The 17,354-nt window shown below is 38.6% G+C and overlaps 1 protein-coding gene across 16 annotated transcripts in view; it reads left to right on the top strand.

The window, feature by feature from the left end:
- Positions 1-17,354, top strand: part of KMT2C (lysine methyltransferase 2C) — a 151,638-nt gene that overhangs the window by 62,420 nt on the left and 71,864 nt on the right. For 11 of the 16 annotated variants that reach the window (XM_083466464.1, XM_083466455.1, XM_083466454.1 and 8 more), the window contains 8 exons: positions 3,594-3,756; positions 4,411-4,582; positions 5,567-5,681; positions 6,562-6,734; positions 7,265-7,425; positions 9,101-9,211; positions 11,540-12,252; positions 16,783-16,902. In XM_083466464.1, the coding sequence (XP_083322590.1) occupies positions 3,594-3,756; positions 4,411-4,582; positions 5,567-5,681; positions 6,562-6,734; positions 7,265-7,425; positions 9,101-9,211; positions 11,540-12,252; positions 16,783-16,902 (1,728 nt within the window). The remainder of the gene's footprint in view (positions 1-3,593; positions 3,757-4,410; positions 4,583-5,566; positions 5,682-6,561; positions 6,735-7,264; positions 7,426-9,100; positions 9,212-11,539; positions 12,253-16,782; positions 16,903-17,354) is intronic. The other 5 variants (XM_083466468.1, XM_083466457.1, XM_083466467.1 and 2 more) reach the window with 1 other exon arrangement.

Below are 17,354 nucleotides of genomic sequence, written 5' to 3'. Positions count from 1 at the left end.
TTCAGTAGGTTCAGGACCACGGTTAGCACTCCTGCAGCTGAGGCAAATGGAGGAGGCTGTCTTGACACTGACCTAAGGAACTGCCAAAGCTTTTTAACATGTGTATGTTGAATTTTAAATTATACCATGTTGTTAGCTGCAGCACTTTATAGCAATCTGTAATGTGTGTTGCTCAGTTTATCTGTGTACTATATTCCAATTTGCTTTTGCTTTTCACTAATCAGACTTGGTCCTGCGGTGCGCCTAGGCATGCTGCTGTTGCAGACAGTAGAAATCCCATGGAGGAAAAGACCTGAATTCTGCAGTCTATTGCATATTATTCAATCTGTTATTTATTTCCTCACTTCATTTGCGTATGCCCAATAGTGAAAAAAAAGATGATTTAATGGAAGATGGAAATATAATAGTCCCTATGCAAAGCATCTCTTGAATTATCACTACAATTGAAATAATTTGATACGTAAAATTTAAAATGTCTGGTTTAGATTGTAAAGTTTAATGCCCCCACACTGAGTGCTGTATCTGGACAGTTAATAGGTCAGTGCTTTTTTATGCAGCTGTTGACTTCTTCTAGGCAACAAGGTTTCAAGCTATGGGGATTTATTCGGTCTTTACTAATACTCCAAGGAGTCGATGGTCCAGTCATTTGAAGCTACCTGACAAAGAGTACCTCCTTGGTGTATAGGGGATGAAGTGCTGATTGTGGAATCTGTATACAGTATGAGAATTTCTGGTCTGGGGCCACAACATCAGTTAATGGACTGCTTATTTTTAAAGTCTGCTATTCTTACTTGATTGTTGTGACTGACAGTATCTATCCTTAATTCCTAAGGAATAATCTTAAAGCAGTAGAAGTTCAGTGCAAGATTATCCTTCTGTGCTTGGTTAAATTTAAATCCCTGCATACCTGAAGAAGTACCTTCTGCATATTCCACACCAGCCGCTGAAGCTGGATAGGATGACTTTGTTTTGGATCCTGTATTTTCAGGAAGTTACAACAGTGAGGGCTTAGAGCACGGGTGTCAAACACAAGGCCCGCGGGCCGAATCCGGCCCGCCAGACCTCGTCATGTGGCCCGTGTAGCTGCCAGGCCGCTTCCCCCTGCGAGGCGGCACGCTGTGGGCGGGGCTGGGGGGCTGGAAAGCGGACGGTGGAGAAAGCGAAGGCGCTCCCTTCCCGCGCCGTTACTCGGCCGGCCTGAGAGAAAATTTCTGAGGCGGCGGCGGCCTTCGTCCAGGGTCGGGGGGCCATAGCGGGCCTGGAGCATCTGGAGCTGGGGTGGCTGTGGGACCTGCCGGGCAGCAGCGGTGGCGGCAGAGTCGCCACCGCCGCTTCTTCTCCTTCTCCTCCCCCTTCGTCTTGCTCGCCGTTGCCGCCACTCTCGTCTTGCTCGAGGCAGGCCTGGAGCCGGGACAACCCGGGTTTCAAGCCCGAGGAGGAGGCGGGCGAAGCGGCCAGGGCGGCTGGCAGGAGCGTGGCGGCGGGGGCTGTGCTGCAGATGGGCGTGGTGGAGTGGGGCCGAGGAGGGGTGCCTTCGCCCTTGGAGCCCGACGCCCGGGAGGGCCTGCCGAGAGCGGGAGGCAGCAGAGGTGCAGGCGGCATGGCGAAAACGAGGAAGGCGGAGGGGAAGGCAGGCCAGCAGCCTTGCTCCGCCGGAGGCGCCCCGACGCCGCGTTTCCCTCACGAGGAGACGGGCAAGGAGGTCGCTGAGCAGCCGCCGCCACCTCGCCTGGGCCAAAGGGATGGCACACCGCCCGCGAGGTGAGTCGCCACCCGGCCGGGCCCTTCTGTCGCCCTTCCCGGCTCGCATCTCTCCTGTTTCACCTTATTACTTTTATGTTACTCGCGAGTCTTCTGCTGTGAAGACAGATGCAAATAATCCGTTCAGCTCCTCTGCAATCTCCTTTCCCACCTTTAGCACACCTTTGATTCCCTTGTTGGCCAAAGGCTCTACCACAGACATGTCCAAAGTCCATTTCGGGGGCCTAATCTGGCCCCTTCGGCAGTTTATGGGGTAAAATCCTCAAAAAAACCCTCAACAACTTCAACCCTAAAAAAAAAAGCTCTCAACAATTTCAATCCTAAAAAAAGCGCTACAACTTTGGTTGGCCCTCACGGCCCTTCACTTCATCAAATCTGGCCCTCCTTGAAAAAAGTTTGGGCACCCCGGCTTAGAGCAAGGCGTTCTTTATCGTTGCACTGATGTTGTGAAACTCCCTGATAAGGGAGAACAGTTTGGCACCTCCCTTTATTTTATTTTTTTCAGGGCAAGTGAAGACCTGGGCTCATTTGTCCTGGGCTATGGTGGCAGTTATATGTAATATCTGTAATTTGAATTACTTGCTATGAGTATCTTTAAAACATTTACTGTGTTCATCATTTATGACTGATTTGTGTGTGTTTAGATTGTTGTATGGTAATTAGGATACTATTAAAAGTATTGTGTTTGTAAATAATTTTAATTTTAAAAACCCCTGTTTGCTTCGAAGAATTAAAAACATTGGTTTCTCTCGCTTTTAAGGGTTGAAAACTCCAGACGCCATAAACTGGTGCATATAACACACTATTACTAAATATATAATCAATGACAAAACACAAATCTAGAAACAGAAGCTACGTATGCTCCTTTTACTGATATGATACCCTTCAATCCTGTTAGAATGAAAAATGAAATGATTGAAACTATTTGTATCTGTGATATTTTATGAGATGGATGGTGCAGTATCTTTTCTGATATATAATGGCATCACATGTTGAGTCATTCCTCATATTTTTCCACAGGTACAAGCATGCTAATAAATACTGATGATTTAGGAAGTCTGTCATACTGTTATACAGATATATTCAGTGTAATAATATGTTCTGCTAATATATTCATAATTTTACTTTCCATGGTACATTATTTTTCACCAGGAGAAATATACAACTTTTAGTATCTCTTCCAAGATCTATTTTATTAACTTGTGTACCAATCACAAAACCAGTAACATGAAAAACTAGTGGACATTTAACTTAATGAGCACATTGAAAATGTTAAGAAAATTCCTACTCTATTTATATGTCTAAAACAATTAGTATAGATGAAGTGAATAATTTATTTAATGGTTTGCTGTTGTAAATTCATTTATGAATTACCATACACTATTTTGTTGTGAATTCCATGCTGTGAATTTTTTCTTGAAAGTTGTGCCTGGGACTGAAAAATATATTGTGTTGGATAAATTGTACTGGAATATCTTCAGTCTGAAAATTCCACTGTTTGTGCATAGTCTGGCCCTCTGAGTGGATTGTTCATTGTGCAAAACCAAAACCACTAGAGGTGTGTATTTCAGTGTGCCTACAGTAAATGGATTATTGGTTTTGAACAGGAAATACAAATCCCAATCTCCAGTAAGCTCTGAGGTCTACTGGATGACTTGGACTAAGTCACTATCTGTTTTCCTAGCATAACTCAGACGAAGATTGTGGGAATAAACCTAGGAAGTATTGAAAAACTCATAGCACACAGAAAAATGCTATATTCCTGTGAACCTTCTGCCTAGTGGGATTGATTTTAAACACAATGCTAAATAGGTGCATGCTTTGTTTTTCAGCGATGTGCATATTGCAAGCACCTTGGAGCCACTATCAAATGCTGTGAAGAGAAATGCACCCAGATGTACCATTATCCATGTGCTGCTGGAGCAGGCACTTTTCAGGACTTTAATCATTTTTCCCTTCTTTGCCCAGACCACATTGACCAGGCTCCACAAAGATGTAAGTAGCAGTAGTGAGCTAAAGCTGCAGTTCATACCTATTGATGATCAGTACAAAATTCCTTTTTTTGTTACTGGATCCAGATCAATTCTTTATTGCTTACCGTTTATTCAACTATAATAAAAGGGAATTGGGGAAGAGAGTTATGTCCCAGCTTTTCCCAACTTCCAGTCTTTAATTCTAGCTGCTCTGAGTAAGGTGAAGGGTTACAGTCAGGAAAGAGGCAGGAAATCCATTTCCCTCCTTTCCCAATCTGTAGCTCTTCAAACAAACTCATGAGAAACAAGGAAAGGAAGCCAGGCTGCCTACCATTGGCTTACTTGTGGCTGCTTACCCACCCACTCTGTAATCATCACACTTAATATATTAGTAAATAATTGTTCCCACTATGCTGCTTGTCTTTTAAAAGTATTGGAGGACAAATTTTCCAATACTAGTTTCACAGGATGTAACCTGTGTGAAGAGTTTGCTATGCAAAGTGTCATTATGCATAGTCTGCTTTCATATGCAGTTAAATGTCTGATTCTTCAGTTGTATTTTGCCAGTTTATGTAATCCTTATGTAGCGTTGGAATAACAGGATAAAAATATTTATATAATGTGAAGCTTTATGACGACTCCTAAAATGATGCAAAATTCATCTTTTAATTTACAGCAAAGGAAGAAGCAAATTGTGCAGTGTGTGATAGCCCTGGCGACCTCTTAGATCAGCTTTTTTGTACTACCTGTGGCCAGCATTACCATGGAATGTGCCTGGATATACAAGTGACACCTATAAAACGGGCGGGTTGGCAGTGTCCCGATTGCAAAGTGTGCCAGAACTGCAAGTAAGCAAAAGTAGACTATGGTTTTATTGTGTTTAGAACTGCAGTGAGTTGTGAAACCCAATCATGTCCTGTGACAGTTTTGCAGTCACCAGAGCCTGATAATGGAGACAAGGTGCTTTGGTAGTTGGAAGAGGAAATTCCCATAAAATTGTATTATTTAAAATGGGAGAGGGTGCTCTCTGAGGCAGAAATTGAGAGGTGAGGCAGGCTTGGAAATCTGTTTTAATGTATTGACCATGATTATAAAAGGTGTAAGAGAATTTAACTAAAGGCTGTGACCTCCTCCTTTTCTTCATCTGTGGAACTTGAAGATAAGCACTTGGAAAGGTTTATGGGAATGGTCCCTGATTTCCATAACCAAACATGATTTACTTACCAAAATGTTGGATATGGCTTCTTCACTCTTGAGTGAAGAAAACTTTGCATTACGAATATTTGCTCTTGGTGCTGGAGGCCCACAATGGATTGTGGATTCTGTTTTGTTTACTGGCCCAAAGCACAGCACAACAGAGCCCTAGTTGAGTTGGTTTCAAGGAGGGTATTGAGACTATTGCAAAGAAAAGACCCCTCCCACCTACTCACTTCCCCTGTATCATTCACTTCTCACATTATCTGCATCAACTTTAGCATATATGGCAAGGCTTTGATTGTTATTTCATTACTTCCATAACAATTAAGAGTTGTTAGACTTTTTAATTCTCCCTTTCTAGTATTTGTTATTAATATCTGTGAGTGCATAATTATGATTTGAAATGTTGCACTGGTGGAGTAGCATGACATTTAATAGAGTCAAGTAATGAAACTGAAGTATTGGCTCTATATTATTAGATGTGACTTCAGGCTTCAGCATTGGATCATCTAACTTATTTTATAGTTGGTGCTTTACTGTTTAGTGCTTAGCTACCTTGCTGCAAAGTGCTATTTTGTTTTTTAAAGTATTTTCCTTCCTATCCAGCAAGCTTAACCTGCTAACCTCTTTCCTAGGCATTCTGGAGAAGACAACAAGATGCTTGTGTGTGATACATGTGACAAAGGGTATCATACTTTTTGTTTACAACCAGTTATGGACTCCGTACCAACAAATGGCTGGAAATGCAAAGTGAGTTTACTTTTTGAAATTGGAAGTTGATTACATAAGAAGCCTGCTTTTATGTTCTTTTAGCCCACTCAACTCACTTCAGCTAATGAATAGCAACACAGAGAATCTCTGGTTAATCTCATGTTGATTTTCAAGTGACCTTTACTTCTGCCAACCACAATCTTTTAAAATAAGTGCAAAAAAAGAGGTATCTGAAGAAGTGTGCATGTACACGAAAGCTCATACCAATAACTAACTTAGTTGGTCTCTAAGGTTCTACTGGAAGGAATTGTTTGTTTTGTTTTGACTACGGCTACCTACCTGTGCAAAAAAGAGGGATAAGTATGCCAAATATATAACACAATATTCTTTCTTACCTCACATACTTAATTTACTAACTGTCTAGTACAGATTTAGAAATCATGAGATCAGTTTCTCGCCCCTTTGAAATTGACATTTATAAGGAAAAAGAAGTCCCAACTTACAATAGAGGAGCAGATATTTATTCAGACTATATTTACATTGTCAAGAGTTAGTATATAATTCAATTTTCAGGAGAAAGAAAGGATGCTTTTCATTTTATTTTCTGTCCATCAAAGGTTAATAATCCTTTTGATCGTGTCTGCATGGAGACTTAAATTTCTACTGGCAAGAGAACTATGTCCCATAAAAGACATCCTTGTCAAAGACTTTCTTGTATAGTGGAAGTGCAGTGTGAAAATTTACCCTTAGGCTGCGTTTTGAATAGATTATGGACTACTAGTTTTGTTCGTTAAACTTCCAAATAAATAAAATTAAAGTTCCTCTTTCTGTCAATGTAGAACATCTTTGCCAGTGGTTGTTTTTGATGCAATAGCATAATATCATAAACAGGAAATACTTCCTTTTCTCATATTTTCAGAACTGCAGGGTATGTGCAGAATGTGGCACACGGACCAGTAGTCAGTGGCATCACAACTGTCTTATGTGTGATAGTTGTTACCGTCAGCAAGACAATTTGCCTTGTCCTTTCTGTGAAAAATCCTCCAATCCAGACTTGCAAAAAGACAAGTTGCGTTGTCATATGTGCAAAAGGTAGGAAACCTAACTATCATTTTAAACGATTGGATAACTCTGCTACTTCTTAATGGCCCTCAACCTCTTTGTTAAAGTGGCCCCATGTTGCATCCAGCTTTGATCTATTGAAGACGCTTCATTTTCTGCAATATTATATGCGTATCAACTACTGTTCATCCATCATGAGACTTGCCACAAGGTTCTCAGAATCTTCTGATAAATTCTGTCCCCATATAGGGTTAACTGTTCAGCTTCTTCAAGTTTTAAATAGATCTGGAAGTAAGTCTTGTAGGGTTATTGTAGTTATGTATATGTACACAAAACAATTACTCATTATTGAATGTAGCGCATTGGATCAGTTCTGCAAGTAAAGTGGATTCAGATGCTTTTATGAATCCCTTTTAGGTATTGGTTTGATTTGAGGTGCCCCAAAATCCAGAAAATCCAGAGTTTTAAAAATTATATTTTATTTACAATGAAGATAGGATTTCAGTGGGACATTTTAAATAAATTCATTAATGTGAATTTTTGACTAATGATTCCCTTAGGTGGATTCACATAGAATGTGACAAATTTCCCGATAACGAACTGGATACTCACTTAAAAGAATACACCTGCAGTCTTTGCAAATACTTAGAAGCAGAAGAGGAACATGCACAGGCATGTGATGTGATGGATACTGCCCAACTTCTTCCTGAAACTGGTACAGGTAAAAGACACTCTTTCTCCTTTCATGTTTCTCATGCCCACTGCTTGTCTTTCATTTGATATTTGGGGAGCACGTCCTATATAATATTATGGCTGCCAACATTGCAGCCAAAAAGCACTTGGGGGGGGGGGGAAGGATACAGTCATCTTTTAGAAATCTTCACACTACTGTACGTCATTGAGATTCCAGCTCCAAAGGCTCTCAGGACAAAGCCAGAAAACCTTTAACACTAAAACATCTTCCAGAAATTGAATATCGAATTTTATAGCACCATTCTCAGCTTTTTTAAAAAGGGGAACATGCTGCCAAGCAAAAGACTATTTTATTAAATAGGTTTTGCCATGGTTCGTACTTGAAGAAAAATTGTGGAATATATTCCTGTCTCACAGCAAGTGGCAATGCCATTTTAACAACAAAGAAAAATATGAAGCTGTTATAGGAGATGGGTTGTTTCATTCCATACTCCCAAGAGATTACTTTTGTACAATAATTTCAGATTTGAAACCAATGTAAATGATCATTTCCTCACACTGAAGTTTTCACTTTAATGATGTCAGTCTCTAAGACGAACAGATTAGTTACTGAATTTAGCAGCACTCCAAATTGTTCTGCCATTTTGAACTTTGCTAGGCTTTTTCACATAAAAAGACATATTCATATGCCTTTTAACAGTAATATTCTCTGTGGATCTCCTTTTTAGGAGCTAAGAGTTTAATATTCTTGTAGAGGTCGTCTCTATGCTCCTGCTTGCTTTTGTGCATTTTAATGAGTTTTACTAGTATGAAAGCATGTTACTGTTCTGGCTTTTTAAAAGTAGATTTCAGGTTAGGATATACTACAGAGAGTTTGTGACCAAAAGATAGGTTATTAATTTGAAATGTTGGGATTTCACAGCTTTTACAAGTTTTACAATCCAAGTTCAGCATTTCTTCTTTGTTTTCATTGAATCATGGACATAGAATAAAAGTTTCCTATTTTACACTTTGATAAAGTCTGTGGAAGTCACTGAGGTTCAAGCTATTTCCAGGATCAGTCTTAAATGGCAGTGTTAATTTGTACAAGAATGTTAATGCTTGTGCTACAATTCTGCCAAATTTAAAGCAGTACAAGCTTTAGGACACTTTATCCTGACCGAAGTGCATATGGTATCCTAGTTGATTATGAAACTCATTCCCATAACTTATGAATAAGATATTCTCTAATACCCAAATTTTGTACTTATCATCTAACTCATTCAGATCATGCTGACAGCATTCAGGCATTACAGTAAACCATAGTTAATGGTTTACTGTGTGTGAATTTATCCCGCTTGCTTCACTCTTCCCATCTACTACTGGGATGAAACATACCACAAATTTTGGCATAGCATTATGCCTGAACCAAGGATTATGGCTTGTTTTGTCGAAACAAACCATGATTAGTAAAAGAAAGAACAAATTTTGGCTACAGATCATGGTTTGATTGAAGCATGTACTGCTAAACCAGGGATTATGGCTTGGTGTTGAAGAGTAATGTGGGTGCATTAGCTTGTGCATAGTAAACCATTAACTGTGTGTGCTCACTGTTAAAATATCACTTTGTGGAAGCAAAAAGGCCAAGCTCCAAGATAAGTTAATGATGGTGAGTAATACAATAAATGCGGCATGGAGATTTTTAAAAGTGTTTGCTGCTTAAGTTTGTGCAGATGAAATGGAAACAGAAGAAGGAGGAGATGTAGCCAACAAGGACCAACTAGTAATGGATATCAGCCTTGCTCAAGAATCAACGGTTAAGTGTGGCACAGATGGTAAGAGCATTTTTCTTTTGATGTGACACAATGCACCCATATACACATAAATACTGTATGTGGAATCTATTTTCAAAAATCTACATACAACAGCATTTGGAGAATTAAGATGTTCTTTTTTTCTTTTTCTTTTTTGAGGATGTGCCATTGGAACAGTACAAAGTATTGTTAAGGTCTTCAAAACAAATGCACAATATAAAAGTACAAAATAATTTCTAGAATAAGCAGTGGAGTTAATAGTTGATTACTGGACTTTTCTTGCCAAGGCTGGGATGCCTCTATGCATCCTGCTCACTTGAGCAGTAGAATGAGGAAAGTCTATTATTCATTCCCAATGGTAGGGAAGAATTGAAAGATTTTTGTGAATGCCAATTTAGAAGGCAGTGGAAAAAAGCAGGAGAAGCTAGATAATTTTTTTTAAATTATGCAAATGCCACTGGGGGTGAAAGTCAGCATATGGAGAAAATGCCAGTTGGAAAAGTCATAGGGGGAAACTAAGTTAGGGATCACAGAGGTTAAAAAAAATGAACATAAGGGTCTCATGTGCAGCTTTTGCCTAAAGCAAAAAATAAATATAAATATTGCATCTTTCAATCTTAACCATAAGCTCCAGAGATCAGGGTATGGATTCAGTTTAATAGTTCTGTATGACATTCATATGATGATGATTGATTAGATTTATATAGCAATTAATCTATAAACATTTCCTGGGTGGCCTACAACAAAATATTAAAAACGAAATATATAATAGTAATAAACCAGTAAGTCAGGAGAAAGCATCTATTTCCAATGGTTATGCCATAGATTTCCTTGCACCACCTCCATTTTAAAAGCCTGGGTGTGTAAAAGGGTCTTGTTTTTGTTTTAAAAAACTTGCTTTTGAAAAATAACATAAAGAAGGGGCCAAGTGATCTTCTCTGGAGAGCCTGTTCTGGAGCCAAGATGCCCCTATCAAAAAGGCTCTGTTTCTACCTCACTTCACTTCACTGGGGCACCGAAGAACACCTCAAGGCATTATGAACCTGCATTGTTATGTGCTAAATTATGCTTTGTTTGGAATAATGATAAACTAAGCAGACCCAAAGGCATGTATTTATTTATTTCACATTTATAAACTACTTTGTTGTAACCAAACCTTAATACAGTCTACAAAAAGAATAGATCAATAAAATTAGCAGTGAATAAAACCAAGTATTCAAAACATTAAAAAAAAATTAAAATCAACGATTAGCTAAAAATGATATTAAAATACATGACAGTGTCTACATTTCTGGATAGGCTTGCCTAAACCAATTTTTTTTTAGCAGGCACCCACCTCATATCCATAGATAGGGAGTTCCAACATGCTGCCACACTAAAACATTGATTTCCTTCAAGTGAAGAATGAGTATTATGTGGCTTGTGCATATATAGTACCTCACTATGCAGGAGATATTCTGACGTTTAAGGTGAAGAAAATGATAGGGGATTATTTAGTGATGTTGAAATTAGTACTGGATAATAGATATTCTAGACTTCATTGCATTTTAGTGGTGGGTAGTTCAATGAAAACAAAAACTCAGTGTGCAGCTCTCTGGCTTAGCCATCTTGTCAATTGAAAACAAAGTAGCGAAAGGAATTGATTTTGATGATGTGATTTCAAAATTTGCAGAGAACAAAGTTAGGAAAAAAGTTTTTAAGTGCTTATGCTCACAATGCTAAGTAAATAAACCAGAAAATAACACTTGCAACTGTAAGTATCTTATTTTTCCTTTTAGTAATTTCAATGGGGGTGACGGACAATAAATTTTCTGCACCGGGTACCACCTGACCTTGCTACGTCACTGACACGGGGTAGAGTTTTGGTCACTGTACATAAAGAAGGAAATTGCAGAGCTGGGAAATGAACGGAAAAGGGCGGTCAGCATGACTGGGGGCTTTGTGCATCTTCCCTGTAAGGGAAGGCTAAAGTGTTCTCAGGATTAAGTTTCAAACTATGGGCCACCTAATTGAATTGATTAACAGTTGAATCAGGACAAACAAGCAGGAACTATTTTTTCATACTTTATTTGCTCAAGAGCTAGACAAACCATGGAAGCTGGTTCTGCCGATGGCTATTAGCTATGATTGCTAAATGGAACCCATATGATTTGATCATATGATACAGAATGATAATAGAATATTTTCAGAATTTCAAGATGTGAGACTAGCAGTACAGGCCACACACGCTTGTAGCTGTTCACATATTTTTCACATATTTCACAAATGTTCACATATTTTTTAAAATACACTTTTACACTAGAGATACTCTAATTTCAGACTCAAATGAAATGTTATCATTTATTTCAGGCTTCTCATTAAATGAAAATAATGGTGAACTGGAAACAGAGGCTCCTGACCATTTTGGTAAAAGTGAAATAGAAACATCTCTTAAAAAGACTCCTGCATCTGATCTTAATCATGCTGATAAAAAGATAGAAATGACAGAAAATATTTCAAATACAATGCAGCAAGTCTTAGACAAGCAAACTGAGGAGACAAAACAATCACAGGAAAGCACTGAGGTATTTGAAATGTCCACAGAGGAATCTCAGCTTCCACCAGAGATACCTGAGGATGTAGCAAAGATATCGGAAACCTTCAGTTTGGTCAATAGCGAGAGCAGCTCCTGTAAGAAGGAAGAGCAAGTAGAAACAACGGTGGTGTCAGAAGCTGCAGAAGGAGATGACACTCCTGAAAATTATGAAACGTCATCTCTTCCTGCAAATGAAAGTTGTGCAACTGACAGTTCACCATTGGAAGATAAATCTTTAAAGTCACCAGCTGAAACACAGTCTTTATTTTCATCATCTGTTGAATTAAACAAGTCCAGTGTGTCTTCCTCACCAACAGCCTCACTAGAGTTAGGCTCTTCGCATGACACGATGCGTAGTCAGATGTCACCACTAGAATCCTCTATAACTCTTCCAACAACATACGTATCGCTCACTCCAAAAATTGGAATGGGAAAACCAGCTATCACCAAAAGAAAGTTTTCTCCTGGGAGACCAAGGTCAAGACAGGTGAGCATGTTTTACTGAAATCAGTTACAAAAAGCATTTTAGTTGTATTGTTTACCCAAATCATTACTTTGGCTATGACATCAAGAGAGGTATTTGTTTTGCCTTCCTGTCTTAAACTGAGACTACAGAGTCTGTTGTTAGCTTCTTAGTACACTTCTTTACCAACAATTTACTGTGGAGAACTGATTTCATGAGTAAATGTTTGTACAGATTTTGTCAGAAAGAAAGAAAAAGAAGTAATTATGTTTCCTGTGGTTTTTCTGAAAGGTTTGTATTCTGGAATTAATTCAGGGTAAAGCATATTTTCCAATATTACTAATTTAGCTAGAGGTGTCCAGACCAAACATTTATTACTTGTAGGTGGTGAAAAACAATGCTGTTCAAAGATTTGCTGTGCAAGTCTCATTTAATCCTCTTTAGAACCCACACGTTACTTAGATAATTTATTTCACTGCTGATTTAATGAACTTCTTTATAGTTTCCCCCTCTATTCTTAGTCTACATATATATTCTAAATGAAATAATATTAATTGGTAAAAAGAGAATAAAGTTCTGATAAAATGGCTGATTTAGATTTCTAATTCTTATAAATTATTCCTAGGTGCAGGAACCTTAAAAAACAAATGGATTTTCCTATGAAAGTTGTTTTTCATTTAGACAGGTTCCACCCCCCCCGAAGAGTAAAATAATTAATGTTTTTATTTTATCACAATTTATTTAATGTTCATGCTATACTTAATACTGAATACATAATTAGCCACGTCTGCTTTAGCCCACACAATTTTCGGTACAGCAATGGGTTTCACTGACTTCTACTAAATTATAATCCATTTTATATTTTCTTTGCAACCTGTCTTTAACAATAATGCATATACAGTGGAACCTCGGAAGCTGAACGCCTTTGAACTCGAACCTTTCAGCTCCCAAGTGATCGAAACCCAGAAGTGATTGTTCCAGTTTTCGGAAGCCAAAAGTCCAGCGTGGCTTCCGATTGGCTGCAGGACGCTCCTGCAACCAATCAGAAGCCACGCATTGGGAGTTGAACTCTTTGGTTCTACTTCCAAGGTACAACTGTATAGTTATGGGTGCAATCCTATGTTCATTGGAAGATCTGCCCTCAGAAGTCTCTTCCTTAGCAAAGAAGGTGGGCTGCCATCACACCTCTGGCTTTACTGATGTTCTAATGGTGGAAAAGGCAAAAGGAGGCATGTAAGGGACTGATTGGGAGAGGACTTCTAGTCCCCTGACACACAGTGGCAGCACTAGAAAAAATGGGCAGGGGCACAGAAGAGAAATATATGTCTAGGTGGACAAGTTGTATTTTTAATCTTTTGTTATCCTTGCCCCTAAATCATGTGCTAGACATATATAGGATTTTGTGTATTTCATCTGGCAAAGGACAATTAGCTTTCATACTACTAATTAGGAATTAGTTTGTGGGGAAATGGGTCTCTTGCATTTGCGTTTTTAAATCTTGCCTGTTGGAAACATTGCCTGACTGCAAAAAGGTAAGTAATGGGAGTACTTACCCCCACTAATTTGGATGGCATTTGGATGGTATACTTGTGTAGGCCTTAATGCTTTTGTAGACAGGTAGCTGGCAGAATAAGAAATTCTCTTCAAGAAAGATGACAATGTTAGGAAATGAAGAGATTCAGGACCACTGGTCTGCTTTTCAAAGCCTATGTTAGCCATGCAACTTAGCTATTAAGAAGTTGGTAAAAGGGTATCAGTGACTGGCAGCACTTCCTGCTCTGCCTAAATAAATGTACTGTGAGAGTGCCTCTTCTTACCACCTATGTTCCAGGAATCCGAAACTTTCCATAAGCACATCTGGGATTTGAGAAGATGTTGTGGGCACCATCATAAAATGGCTGCCATGGACACATGATCCATTACAGAAAGGCTGCTGTTGAGTGGACACTGCCTGTTAAAAAATGTTGGGAGCCACAGAAGAAATTCAAGATGTATTCGCCTCCCCTGCAACCTTCCTGAATCTTTAAACACAATTTTGATTTGTCCCATGCATGCTTATTTCCAGAAAATCTGGCATGCTGCCTAAGATATTTGAGGAATTACATGAATACTATTTCAGTTTACATAAATATCCCAACACAGACCATGGGAAGTTTTGATGATTTGCAACAGAAGTTGATGTAGGGACATAATTATATAAATTCTGACCACACTAGGTTTAACTTGTAGGTTTCATTTAAGGGAATGTTGGGGGTTTAGATAGAGAGAAAGCAAACATGCTGCCATTTTGAAGGCAGTTGTGGCAAAGCAATATTATGCACATTTACCAGCCAGCATGCCTTAAGTCTCAATAAAAATAATTACCACTACCGTCATTGACCAATATGTATGCAAAGGCTCGTTGGATAGATGCAGCTTAGTTTTTTGTTTTAATGGTGCTGCTCAGGAGCCTTTTGAAAAAGGAAGCTGCACAGAATTTGATAGTTCTAGCAGGACCCTGGAGTTTCCAGTGGTGGATATTATTGGTGTGTCCTGTTTCTTCTTCATTCTGATTGGTTAGAGTTGTGCAGGAGTTGGTTTCCGTCAGGGTCACACTCCCTGATAGCACAGTTAATAATAGATAATCCACTTCTGCATGATCAACCAGAAAAAATAGAGGTAGGACACATCTGTAATATCAGACTGGAACTTGCTTGCTGTTGAACTGCTGCCTCTTCCTGCTACTTGCTGACTGTGCCCTACCTTCGCTTTGTTCTTGTTCATTATAGGCAAGTAGGAATGGACTTTCCATTGGGCAGTGTAGTTGTTAACATTTTTCTTAAACTTTTGATCTGTGTTGTTGATGCTGTGTGTTTCTTTATTAATGAATATCAATTCTAAGGAAATGGCAGTTTGTTTCAGAGTGCACACCAATTACTACTTTTTGTTTTATTTTTGTTTTAAGTAAATGAGCTTTCTCCTGAGTTGTGCTTTCATGGACATTAATCAAACGCCTGAGAGCTCTTCCTGTTTTTGAGAATCTCTTTTGAAGATAATGGTCTTATTTAGACATGGCACCAGATTATGATTTGGGTCGTTAGCGAATTAATCTTCTGATGATGCACTCATTCACATGTGCTAATTGCTTTCATTATTTCCTGATTCTTGACAAACCATATTTTGCTATTTTGTCTGTATACATAACACTAGTGTGTCAGCTGACACCTTCAAGAAGCTAGCTGCACACACAAATGTAGAAATATTCTTATGTTTAGTATATTTAGGATGAAATTTCATAGAATCATATTTTAGTACTTTTATTAAGTTATGAAAGTGGAGTTTTAGTGCTACAAGACTTCTTAGCGCTAGAGTAGTCTAAAAGATTTTGTTGTACAACTGTCTGTTTGATAAAACAACTGTATTTCTGAGGGTACCTAAAGTTTAGAGACTTCTTCCAGTTATGAGAGGGAAGAGGAAGCTGTTATCCTCCAGAGACATTGTGGGTCTCCATCAGTACTAGCCAGCACGGGATGATAGAAGTTGCAGTTCAGTCACATTTGGAGGGCCACAGTATCTCCAGTCCTGAAATTTGAGGAACCCTATTCCTAAATATTTTTTTGTGTGGAAACTGAGAGCATTACTGATACTGTTCAAAGAAACAGCCACCTGTTACACTTACTGTAGATGCATAGCAAAAGTGAAATGAAGATTAGCAAGGATTGGGGGCGGAGAGTATTGCAAATGCAGTTCTGGGATCCTTACAGATGACGTCTGATCCCCAGTCTCCATCTAGGGATTGTATTCCTATACATAAAGAGTTATGTACAAGTATAGAAAACTCATATGCGCAATTCAGCTCATGGAAATTGCCTTGGTGAATTCAATCTTAGTCCATTTTTGGACTCTACAGAATACAATATAATAGGCACTTATAGACAAGATTGCTTGCTAATTTTATTTGATATAAGAATTTCAGTTGTTTTTTTTAAATAGTGCTTGGGTGGTATAGCTTCAGCTCATGGATATTTTAACTGTTCGTTTATTTTTCATTTTCATATTATACCTTTTATTTTAATCCATTTTTGTCTGCTATGCTTCTTAGCTTTTCTGGTTTGTAATTTTTTAAAATTTATTTTAACAGTCACACAACATAGCCCAAGTCAGTTGCCTTCTCCAAGATGCAGACTGAAATACAGAAATAATATCGCCATAAAAATACAGCCATGATCCCAAATAGGTGTATCTTGGTTTAGTATTGTAGTAATAAAAGTTATAACTGAGTCACAGTCACACTTCATCTGTTCCTCATGCCAAGCAATCTTTTGTTTTCCGGCAGTGCTTCTCTTTTATATTTATTATTTAATCAACATTTTATTCACACTTGAAGTCTGATGCTCATCCTGTATAAATGTGAGTGCTAGGTTGAAATTTATCCCAGTAAATCCATGTGTTTGTTAAACCAAGTATTTGTGTGCCCGCATGTGCTTTGCTTTCAGAACTTTTTATTTGCGTTCTTTATTTTTATTTTATTTGGCTGAGTTTTATACATCTATTTTCTCACCTGACATATCCTAGGGGGCTTGGAGTAGCCATAATACAGTGAGCCCACCTTCCTGGTCCCCAGACATTTCAGAAGGTCGGGAAACTTTTAAGTCCAGACCGCTACCTGGCAGTGCCATATGGAGCATCAAAGTGGTAATTAATTTGTATTTATATTCTTGTTATCCTTTGCTATCTCTCTGCTGTTCTCCATTATAAAAAGATACTAATGAAAACCCTTCTGAAGCATAGCTAAATTAATATGCTACTTAAACCCAGTTTTTAAACAGCTGTCTAACTTGCTTTTTAAAAATCCCTACATTCTCTCTCAGTGCATGCAGAATGAACATTGAGTCAATTTCTAATTCAGCTGTATGCGGTGCTTAACGCCTACAGGGTGTATTCTGTACACTGTAACTGGGCCATGTTGTATGTTATGAGTTACTGCTATCATCTGGATGGAGTCTGAAATAAAACATAGATGGGAGACCAATGTATATGGTGTCTGAAACCTCCAGTGGCCAGTGCATACTTTAGAGGTTGCTATAAAACTAATTTTCTCTGCTCCTCCTGCAGAAGGTCTCACACAAAGGGCTGCAGATTATTAT

This window comes from Podarcis liolepis (assembly GCF_965112155.1).
Source record: "Podarcis liolepis genome assembly, chromosome: 12".
Lineage (NCBI taxonomy): Eukaryota > Metazoa > Chordata > Lepidosauria > Squamata > Lacertidae > Podarcis > Podarcis liolepis.
The sequence above is the reverse complement of the archived record's forward strand: the minus strand, read 5'-3'. Positions and strand labels throughout refer to the sequence as shown.